The 11,722-nt window shown below is 37.5% G+C and overlaps 2 protein-coding genes across 2 annotated transcripts; one reads left to right on the plus strand and one right to left on the minus strand.

The window, feature by feature from the left end:
• Positions 1-664: 664 nt before the first annotated feature.
• Positions 665-2,690, plus strand: LOC131319759 (rust resistance kinase Lr10-like). Its single transcript, XM_058350157.1, has 2 exons — positions 665-839; positions 1,395-2,690. Exons 1-2 carry the CDS (start codon positions 671-673, stop codon positions 2,534-2,536), a joined length of 1,311 nt encoding a protein of 436 aa, XP_058206140.1. The 5' UTR covers positions 665-670; the 3' UTR covers positions 2,537-2,690.
• Positions 2,691-3,641: 951 nt separating this feature from the next.
• On the minus strand, positions 3,642-5,294 carry LOC131319780 (rust resistance kinase Lr10-like). The gene has a single exon (XM_058350173.1). The coding sequence runs from the start codon at positions 4,890-4,892 to the stop codon at positions 4,275-4,277; it is 618 nt and encodes a 205-aa protein (XP_058206156.1). The 5' UTR covers positions 4,893-5,294; the 3' UTR covers positions 3,642-4,274.
• Between the last annotated feature and the right edge of the window lie 6,428 nt (positions 5,295-11,722).

Raw genomic sequence — 11,722 nt, forward strand, 5'->3', positions numbered from 1 at the left:
TGATCGTCGCCTTGGGTCCTCAGATTTTTATATACTCCAGCAAAAACAAGGTGGGGGCTCAATTTAGAACAATTAAAATCAACATTGCCCGGGTCTGAAATTCTATGCGACATAATTCAGCAAAACCGAAATTGAGGTGAAAGAAAACCAAACAAACATGTCCATCTTCTTCTTCGTTCTCTTCTTTCTCCTGCACCTATCCACAGCCCAAGACGATTGCAGTACTCCAACAACATGCTCCAAGCACGGTCCAACGATCCGCTTCCCTTTCCGCCTCAAGGACAGCCAACCACCTCACTGCGGCTATCCCGGGTTCGACCTCTCTTGCTCTCCAACCACCTCCGCCACTCTCCTCAACCTCCCAAATTCCGTCCAAGTTCTAGTCACCCGTATCGACTACGAATCCCAATCGATTCGCATCAAAGACCCGAACAGCTGCCTCCCGCAACAGCTTCAAAACCTCAATCTGTCCACCACCCCCTTTCAATTTGCAGATTCCGAGTACAACTTTAGTTTATTCAGTTGCCCTTCAACGAGACCAGTTGAGTCTTTTGAAGGACCGTGGTGGTCTACTCGGGCCGCTTGCCTCAGTGGCGATGGCCATGAAGTTTACGTCGAGTCTAGTGGCATGAGTATCTATTTTCCACCCCGGCTGATATCTTGCAGAAAGATGTATAATGTTTGGTCGGTTCCCTATGAGGTTTTTGATCAAACAGCTGATCTGCAGTTGGCATGGCCCCAACGGGTTTGTGGGAAATGTGAGGCTGAAGGAATGTTTTGTGGGTTTATGAGTAACAGCACTAGTGATGAATTTGAATTCTTCAAACCACCTAAAAAAGGTACCCTCTTTCTGTAGTTTCCCTTTTCTTTTCTTTTCTTTTCTTTTCTTTTTTGTTTTGCAATTTTATTTAGACGTTGCATTTATATCTTCAATCAAGAAAGTTAAAAGAAATTTTGCATACCCACAATAGAACTTGAAAACTTCATGAGAAGAAAGTAATTTCAGTTCTGTGAAGTTACCAAACGCTACACATGAGGCATATATATATGTGAGATGAGAAAGGCATATATACTTGAAGGACCCGGTTTGTTTAAATGGATATGAGCATCGTACTGAACTTTATATCCGATGACCAAATATCCAGTGTTTGGGTAAAATATTTGCGACATGAATTAAACATGCCTCACATATAAAATATCACGACGTTGGGCTGTATAAAACCATGGGCAATGTGATAATCGTAATATGACTATTATTAGTTCGGTGGGATTATACATCCTTCACTATCTGTCCTGTCAAACAAATGGACCCAGATTGTAGTTAGGCTAAAGATTTGAACACCATTTTTAGCACATAGAGAAAAAATATGACGAGTCTTTTCTATCTTTCACAGGTGAATTGAAAAGGCCGCTAGTTATTACAAGTGTGATTGTAGGCTCATTTTGGCTTCTTGCAATCCTCATCGCAATGTATTGGTTCCATAGACAAAAGAAAATAAAGAGAGAGGACCATCTAAAGATTGAGAGGTTCTTGGAGGATTATAAAGCTTTGAAGCCGGCAAGATACTCTTATGCCGATATCAAGAAAATTACAAATCAATTTAAGGACAAAGTAGGCCAAGGAGGCTATGGAACAGTTTATAGGGGACAACTTTCCAATAATGTTCACGTCGCGGTTAAGATACTCAATAATACTAAGGGAAATGGTGAAGAGTTCATTAACGAAGTGGGAATAATTGGTACAATCCACCACGTCAATGTGGTTCGCTTAGTTGGATATTGTGCTGATGGATTTAGAAGAGCTCTTATATACGAGTTCTTACCAAATGATTCCCTGGAAAAGTTTGCAATATCTGATCATGACAAGCATTTACTTGATTGGAAAAAGCTTCTAGAAATTGCTATGGGTATAGCTAAAGGTATTGAGTATCTTCACCAAGGGTGTGATCAACAAATCCTTCATTTCGACATTAAACCACATAACATTTTGTTGGACGAGAACTTGAATCCAAAGATAACGGATTTTGGTCTAGCAAAGTTGTGTTCAAAGGAACAAAGTGTTGTATCCATGACTACTGCTCGCGGTACCATTGGCTATATTGCACCGGAAGTGTTCTCAAGGAACTTCGGGAATGTATCATACAAATCAGATATTTATAGTTTTAGAATGTTATTACTTGAAATGGTAGGAGGGAATAAGAATTTTGATGTTATGGTCAATAGAACCAACCAAATTTACTTTCCTGAATGGATTTACAATCTTTTGGATAGCGGAGAAGAGCCAAGAATCCGTATTCAAGATGAAGGAGATGCCAAGATTGCAAAGAAGTTAGCAATTGTGGGACTTTGGTGCATTCAATGGTATCTAGTTGATAGGCCTTCAATGCATGTTGTGATTCAAATGCTGGAAGGAGATGGAGACACTCTAATCAAGCCTCCCAATCCATTTGTCTCCGCAACTCCACCAAAGGTCACAGGACAAGCAAGCAGAAGGCCTCTTAACGACGAGTTGGAAACTCTTGTTGAGTGTGAGTGAGAAAGATATTTGTCTCTATCTATCTGTTGTATCGCTGAGCCTAAGTAGAAATCTCCCTATCATCAATTGACGTGACAAAATTTCGACCTACCGATGTATAGCCTTGGCATACAACATTTATTGCCCTTCGAACTAGGTTATTTGCCTCAATGTACTCCGTATTAGAAGATATGATAAATTCGTATTGTTTTTACTTATTATTACCATTATGTTTTGGATAATTTGATGGGATTCTACTAACCCTAGCTTGTTCTCTGTGGTAGCTAAGAAAAATTTTCTACCAGAAACAAACAAATTGATAACCGCTTGGGATGAGATTTATGCACCATATTTCTTGCTAGCTCTATCCAGTTGCTGCAGCTTCCTCTCCCAGTTTCCTCTTCTTCATGGATTTTCTAATTTCAGCCACATCGTCCCGTTAGCCCACAGAACTACGGAAGCACACAAGTTTGATAGGAAAATGTACCCTGCTGAATCATTGGGTAATCAGAGACAGCACTTGGGAGAGGCCGAAGAAGCACCGGGTCCCCAAGTGGCCTATTACTTTGGGGGAAAAAGTTTTGGGAAGAAGATTAGAAGAATTGTTAAATTACATATAAGATATCTATCGATACACCCCTAAAAAATTATCAATTATATCTACTCTCAGGTTCGCAAGCTTAATCGAGTTGAATACCGTTAGGTTCAAGATCAGCTCATTTGTTGAACAAGCCTGAAATTGTGGTTCTTGTTTCATTCATTTAACTAACGAATAGAACTCAATCGTACGAGCTCTTACCGGACCAAGCCTGGAACAGTTCTCGAACGGCTCAGTTCACTTAGAGTCCTAATTATGACCAAGTTACCTAAAAGCTATCTTTCAAGCAAATGGTCCTAAACATGGTAAAACTCGCTTCAAAGTATTCAAGCAGGCTAGTATTTGTACCTTTCTCGTTTTTTTTTTTTTGATAGCTGGATGTCCGAGCCAGCTTGCGCACACTTTGACTAATTCCGAGGCTTTAGAATTTGAAAAATAGACATTGGTAAAAACAAAAGAAACAGAAAAAAAAAAATTTCTCCAGAGACAGTTGGTCTCAAATAACGTAATTTAATCATGTTTCCAAAGTTTCTCAGGTTTCTATTCAAACCAAATGATGCAAATTAACATCAAACTAATTAGTCTAATAAGAGACAAATTTTGAGCCCAATACAATAAAACAACGATACAAATCTTGAAGAGCTTAACATAGAAAATGTCAATATTCGCATTGTTTGATTCAAAACCAAAGTACAAGTCTTGCTAAGCTTACGCCTACAAAACACCTTACATGAAACTGATAGTCACGTCTTCCAAAACCATCAAATCCAAATCGGATGGAATCAGCAGCCTTAAATCTAGGATGTTTGGTCTTGAGAATTTAGTGTCCACTTGTGATATGAGTGATAGAATCCAAACAAGCACTCGACAAATTGGACAAACATATGTTCATTCCATTTTTGTCAACCGGCATAGCTAGTGGATACAAAAAAGGCTTTGGAGGCATGTGAAGCAATTCGATATTTCCTTCAAGCATCTAAATGACTTTGTTCATGTTGGGACGATCACTAGGGTTCGTTTGTATACACCACAAAGATACTAACATCATCTTCTTTACCATGTCACTCTCCTATGTGGTCTCTCCCATTTCTAGGTTCCTTAGGCAAATTGATCATAAACTCATGAAAAGAAGAAATTTTGGCTTGAATCAGCTGATGTGTTTCAATTTCTTCTCTTGCCTGCCATTTCCATCAACAACATTCCAAAACTATAAACGTCAAATTTATAGGAAACACCCCCGATGCTTTTGTAGAACAACTCCGGAGCCATGTAGCCCAAGGTGCCTCTTGCTGTAGTCACTGTCACAATGCTATCAACTGTTGGATACAATTTTGCAAGCCCAAAATCGGAAACTTTTGGAGTGAAAGTGTCATCAAGAAGAATGTTATGAAGCTTTATATCAAAATGCAGGATCTGCATATCACAACCCTGATGCAAATATCCAAGGCCACGAGCCACTCCAAGAGAAATGTTAAACATTTGCTTACAACGTAGAAACAATTTTCCTTCTTGAGAAAAGATGTACTTCTCAAGGGACCCATTAGGCATGAAGTCATACACAAGAGCACGCTTAGATCTCTCGGCACAATTTCTAATTAGCTGAACAACATTGACATGATGAATCCTTCCGATGGTACCAACTTCGTTAATGAATTCTTGCTTATTAGCTTTAGGCTTGCTTAACATTTTAACTACTACTAGAGGGCCACTTTGAACCTTTCCTTTGTATACAGAGCCATATCCTCCTTCCCCCAACTTGTCCCTAAAACCATTGGTCATCTTTCTGATCGATATCAGTGTAAGAGTACCTACGCAAGGTGATTCTGACTCTGTAAGAAACCTTCTATGCTATCAAAGGTGGATAAATTTCTTCTGCTGAACTTATAGATTAAAAATCCAAACACACATGGTACACACAGAAGCCTTGCTGCAAAGAACACTCCTGTGTAATGCAGTCAAAGAAAATTAAGCAACGAAATCAAAACTTTACTATCCAGAATTATCTTATTCGCATGTAACATATTGTGCTGAAAGCCTGAAACATATATTCTTTCTTCTTCTTCTTTTGGGTGCAACGGAAGATAGAAACATGTATTCACACATGCACACAATATGTGTGTCTTTGCGCACGCGAATATAGGTACATATTTGTATGTCAAGTGACTCAAGTTGCATTTGGTCCTTCATAGGTACATATTTGTATGTCAAGTGACTCAAGTTGCATTTGGTCCTTCATGTATTCTATGCTTTTTTCAGTATATTAGAAGATGCCTTTACGATGGTTCACCAAAAGTAGGCTCATGGGAAGTATTAAGGTCTTACCTATGATGAAGACCACCAACAGCACCACATAGAGCTCAAGTAAGAAAAAAACTGCGAATAAACAGATATCAAGATTTAGCCAATTGACGAAGGAATTAGTTATGGAAATTAAAAAAAGAAGAAGAAGTGATGAAAATTGCATCTAAAACTAGAAGAAACGTACTACAAGTCTTGTAAATCACCCTATCAGGTAAGTGCACGCACCTTGGGAAGCCATGACAAATGCAACTGGACATAAACTCATTTCGAAAAGATTTTATTGGTGATTTCTTTCCAAAAGATTCATGCATCAGAAGATAGAAAACACATTCGAGAAGGGATGGATGTAAGCGAAAACAGAGGGTGGAACATTGTATGGATGTAGCAGCTTTATTTGTTGTGTTGTTTTTCTCTTCAAAATTATCTATTGAATTTCTTACCATTCAAAAAAAAAAAAAAATTTACCAGTCTATGGGGGTTCACATTTCAAAAAAATTCATCCCTTTAGGAGGCTCCTTCTCTTGTCAAAAGACACCATCTTTAGAGGCTTTAGAATATCTCTTATTCTTTTTTAAGTTGAAAGTCATTTCTTAGTTTGCTGCAATATCAAGCATTACAATTGGGAAATTTTCCTCTGAGAGGTAAAAGAGACAGAGAGAGAAGCTGACTCCTGAGATCTTGTGTCGAATTTGGCAAAAGCCTTGACGTAAACATTGTTCAGCAACGAATTTAACTTGGGTAGGGCTTATCGTCCGACCTCATCTGCCCATCGATCCGTTTTGAACTCCGAAAATGTAAATTTGCAGAGGCCAACAGCCAACAAGGAAAGGCATCTCTAAAGGTGAAACACTCGACTCACCATACACAATCTTAGGGTCAGCAAATGGAAATGGTAAAAGAGAGTTTAGACCACACGATTTATGCCCATTTTGGTCATGTGGGTATCTAGAAACTGCGGCATATTGGTGTTCCATTTTCTCCAAAAAAGAACTTTTTGAAAAAGAAGGTAATTTTAAGCTCAAATATAATGAAAATGAAAAATAAATTTTTTACTTTTTTTGTTCCGTTTAAAAGATCTCAATGAGATCTTTCAAACGAGATTCATATTGGTAGGAAAATTATTTACGTAAACGCATGATTTTTGAGCTTGAAATTACCTTCTTTTTCAAAAAGTTATTTTTCTTAAAAACTGGAACACCCAATATATGGGTTTGGCTTTTCGTCCAATTGGTGAAACAAAAAGTCACTTTGGCATTTGAGAAAAATGAGAATTGCAAAATAGGCACGCACGCTTGGTTTACGACAGTTTGTGAAACTTCTTTATTTTTTACGAATGTTTGATAAAAACCCCCCGAAGCCTCCTGCGTGAAGTGACATTACTGACCTTACCCCATTTTGTCAGCAACCAACCTAGGGTAAAGTCGAAAGACAATATATAGTCATTACATCAGTTAACCTTTTTAAAAAAGTACTTTGCTAAAATGAATCTAATCTGGAACTGCCTCTTTACTCCTCCTGCTTCATTATTCAACACTGATGGAGACCCAAAAGGTATCAAAATTGTTCGAGCTTTTGACACACAACACTAGGGATTCGGCATGAGAGTCATTTTGTTTCTTACTGGATATGGATTATTAAAGTTTTGATCATTGAATTTATGCGAGGGTAAAATTGCACAGAAAGGCAGCAGGAATTGGATTCCTACTGTATTCGTTATCATTATTGATGAGAGATGTGGACTGTCATTTTACCTAATTCTACACGTTACGTGAGTAAGTATGTGTAATTATTTGCATGTTTGTGTGTGGTTGTAGAATTATTCTTTACCTTACACCCATCACTCCATCATGACTCATGCGAATTTCCTGTCCATCACCCACCCTTGCATTGCTGCAAGACGAGCATGCATATCTGCGAAGTTTCACATGGCTTTGGAGCGCCCTCACGAATTTAAAAGGCTTTGTACAAGGAAGATCATGATCTATTACTAATAGCGCTAAACTTTGCATCGACCAAACGATGTAGGACTTGTGATCACTTATCCATACGTACGCCAAGACTCCCTACCAGTCCCAGATGCCCGCACTCACAGCTAACACACAGTCAAACCAGGATTTTACAATCTCCTTCACTTAGGAAACACAGTTCGGTTGGTGCAAATTTTGATATTATTTATAACGACTTGCTCCCCCCTTGTACAAATAGTTCGCTTTGGTCATGCCAAGCCAATGGACTTTTTAATTGATCACCTACCTTGCCTTTTTAAAAAGGCCTCGTTATGATTTGTCATTAAGTGATGTGAAATGTGTAACCCACCCACCTATTCGGCCTCCGAAACTCTCTGAATGACCAACTTCACTGCTAGCAGCCCAACCAAAGTTGGGTGTCACAAACACATTGCAACAAAAAAGAGCGTAACAAACAGAGTTGCACAAAGAAAACAAAAAATTTCTCGATACTGAATTCATTTTGATTGTTAAGCACACAAAAGTAGTATATTTCACAAATACATATATGATGTTTTTTAGTATGTAAAGAGGAACCCAATCTCTCTCTCTCTCTCTCTTTCTCTCTCAGAATAGGATTTTCCTGGGGGAGGGGCGGTGCCTCCCCCCTTTACGCTCTCTCTCTCCACTTCAGATTTCTCCCCCTGAACTCGACGTGTTTCGACATCGATCTTGTCTGTGGGACACTGATGCCAAGTGACAAAGGCTTCTTCCGATCTTCCTCATCAAAGCAGTCTGCCTGCATGCTCCTCGTTCAGATCTTCCTCACCATGTACTTTTCTGTCCGATCTTCCTGCAATTCCATTGTTGTTATCAGGCTGGCCCCTTCCTCATCGCTTGGGGCGGCACATAGATTCGCACCCTGATGAAGGTAGCAGTTCCATAGTTTTTTGGGACAGAGGTAGTAGTTGATGTCGCTGTACGGTGGGGTGTGGCTGTTGTCGTGATTGAGGTTCCGAGCAGCGGTTTGACCGCTGTTTTTGGGCGGCTTATTTTAAGGGTGTGAATCTATTGTAGGTTTTTTATTTGTTGATGTTTTTGTTTTTTTCTGTTTTCTCTCCCATTTTGGGGGCTTCCCTCACCCCTACGTGGGTGTTTTGTTGGTTTTGTTGGTCACTTGTCTGGTGTTACGCTGATTGGAGATATACTCCATCTGTTTTGCGCATTTGGTTGTGTGAGGTCATGGATGTTCTACGTGGTGTTTTGGCCTCCTTTGTGGTTGCTATATCCCCTCTCCTGGGATGACTTCCCGTTCTATGTATTTTCTTCATTATTATCAATGAAGTATCCTATCATCATTTGAAAAAAAAAAAAGAGGAACCCAATTTGGGCTCACCTGATTTCTTCCCACTTCTAAAAGAGCCCATCCAAAAATGATTTATTACACTTGAAATATTCCTATCCTATATAACGGGACGATAAAACAGTAAACAAATAAAAAAAATCATCCACCGTCACTGCTCTCTCGCTATTTGTGTTTGGTGTCCATGCACGCAGTGTGCGCGCCATCCTTCTAGTAACTTCAAAGCGAGGCTGAGAGTTCCTTGCAATAAAAAATAAATAAAAATACATTTGTTGGGAGCAACACATTAATAAGCATCTCAATAAAGAAATGAAAGTTCAATATTCCCTAACCTCAGGATTTTATTTAATAAAATTCTAAAAGGAGTTGGTGACTAGAGCTAGATGCTGGGATAAGCAATTCATTTACATTACCAAAGGAATTTGGATAGAACAGAGTGATTAGTATATTGCAGATTTGGTCTATATAAAGTGTAATAAAGAATCAGAATAGGTTCAGTCCAGAAGTCATATTTTGTAGGAAATACAGAGTATTATAAAGTCCCTGTCGGATCAGCTCTTTCTCCAATCCACAATCTTTTCATGTGCTTCTAAATTTCTATTTGGTGAGCATTCAGACCCACAACAACGATTCAAATTGTTAATCTCATGCCCAGCAAAAAAAAGAAGAAAACATCTCCGTATAATGTACACATAATCAGACATAGGTAGACGCATGAACAAATTATTTTTGTTCGATAAAACCGAGCCTAAGGCCATCCACAGTAGTATAATCAAAAAAGGATAACCAAAAGTTGACACATCAACTTTTGATTATTTACTTAAGAGGTTGCTAAGCTTAACAATGTTAAGCTTCACTATGGTCACTTCTAGTCCATAATCAAAATATGAGGTTCACTACAATTTCATTATCTCTCCCCCCCTGTTTCCGGTCATTCACTTCCCTCCATTTACGTTTTTTATGAGTTAAAATATATCGATTCTCTCTCTTAATTTTGAAAAAAAAATCGGTGACTTCCTTCCCTCCTATTATGATTTTTTCCTTTCTTTTTTTTTTCGGGGGTGGGTAGTAGAAACAGGAAAGAATAGTGAAATACCTTAATCCGGCGACGATGAATTGAATTGTAGATGATCGAGAGATATGAGTTTCACTTTTGGAGAAAAAGAAAGAAAAATAGTTTGTTGGCGAAGTGAAAAAGATATAAAGAAGTGAAAAAGCTTGGCTACATAAAATTTTTATTCTTCAATTTTATTTTTTAACCAAAAAAAAAAAAGAGTGGGCGAAAAATGGAAGAAGAAAATACTAGTTGAAACACATGTGTATACAAATTTTGGAACTAGTTAACTTATGTGGTGTAGTATCCACAAATTTTGATTATTGAAAAAGGTTGTTAGTTTTGGTTATTCAAAGCCCAAAATTTAATTATTTATAAGGGTGTTGCTAAGTTTGATTATACCATTGTGAGTAATCTTTTGCACCAACATTGTTAACTTTAAAAATAATTGGCATTTGATTATACCACTGTGGATGACCTAAGATCATATTTCCGTCCCTATTGTACAAACCATAAACCTAAAAGACTTCTCCTAAGGCCATCCACAGTGGTATAATCAAAAGTCAATTGTTGTTAAAGTTAACAATATTGGTGCAAAAAATGGCTCACAATGGTATAATCAAACTTAACAACATCCTTAGAAATAATCAAATTTTGGGCTTTGGATAACCAAAACTAGCAACCTTTTTCAATAATCAAAATTTGTGAACTCCACACCACATAAGTTAACTAGTTCCAAAATTATATACATGCGTATTTCAATTAGTATTTTCTTCTTCTTCTCTTCTTCACCTGTTTTATATCTTCTTCACTTCAACCACAAACGTTTCTCTTTCTTTTCCTCCAAAAGTGAAACTCATATTTCTCAATCATCTACAATTTAACCCATCGTTGTTGGATTAAGGTATTTCACTTTTCTTTTCCGTTTCTATTTTAGGATGCATTCTTATGAACTTAACTTAAACTTAACTTAAATCTGAAAATTGTCTTTATTTGAATTTTTTTTGCATTTGTTAGTTTTGCATCAAATTTATATGGGTTATTGATTCGTCTTGACAAAAAGAATCGGAAAAGTATTTTTTTTTTTACTTTTACCCAATTATTTTGAGAAATAATCACTGTTTAGCAACAAAAAAAAACAATTTTTTCGACTAAAAAGTAGTTATTCTTTTTTGGCTCCTTCACCTATGGTTGAGTAAATGAAGAACTTTGCGGAAAAAAGAGAGGAAGAATCTTGCATTCTTTTCCAAATTCAAGAACACGTCAAATTTTTTTAAAAGATTAAAAGAGTGGTGGATTTGTGATATAGGCTACATGAATAGGAAGAAAAAAAAAAGTTTCGGTTTTGTTTTGATAGATAACACTAGGAAGAACACCACATGTTTGATATATTTTTGCCCAAAAAAAAAAATGTAATGGAGGGAAGTGATAACGGAAAACAGAGGGGAAGAGAGAGATTGTGTGAAATTGTAGTGGACCCCTTATTTTGGTTATGGATTAGAAGTTACCATTGTAAACCTCAACATTGTTAAGCTTAGCAACCTCTTAAGTGAATAATCAAAAGCTGATGTGTCAACTTTTGGTTATCCATTTTTTATTATACCACTGTGGATGACCTAATTAACCTTCTGAAATTTTAAGGGAAGTCTCGTAGTTGTCTATGTAGAGTCATAAATTTACCGATGTCTGCAAACAAATCTTCAATAGCCGTTTCTCACTCCAAATTGGAAAACAAATGCGAGTTAGGGGTGTAAAGAAGCTACCGATTATGTGGGTTGAAGAAAAGACAGTAAATTTATTGTCTGCTTAGTTTTCATGCAGGGTGACAAGAAAGTGAATGGATTAAATCCGTTAAAAGCCTCTACCAACACAATTTTAAAACACAATCCTGGACACAATTGTGTGATAAGTCGTGTGATGCACGTGAACCCATGTGCATCGAACG

The sequence above is a fragment of the Rhododendron vialii genome, chromosome 3a (assembly GCF_030253575.1).
Source record: "Rhododendron vialii isolate Sample 1 chromosome 3a, ASM3025357v1".
Taxonomy (NCBI): domain Eukaryota; kingdom Viridiplantae; phylum Streptophyta; class Magnoliopsida; order Ericales; family Ericaceae; genus Rhododendron; species Rhododendron vialii.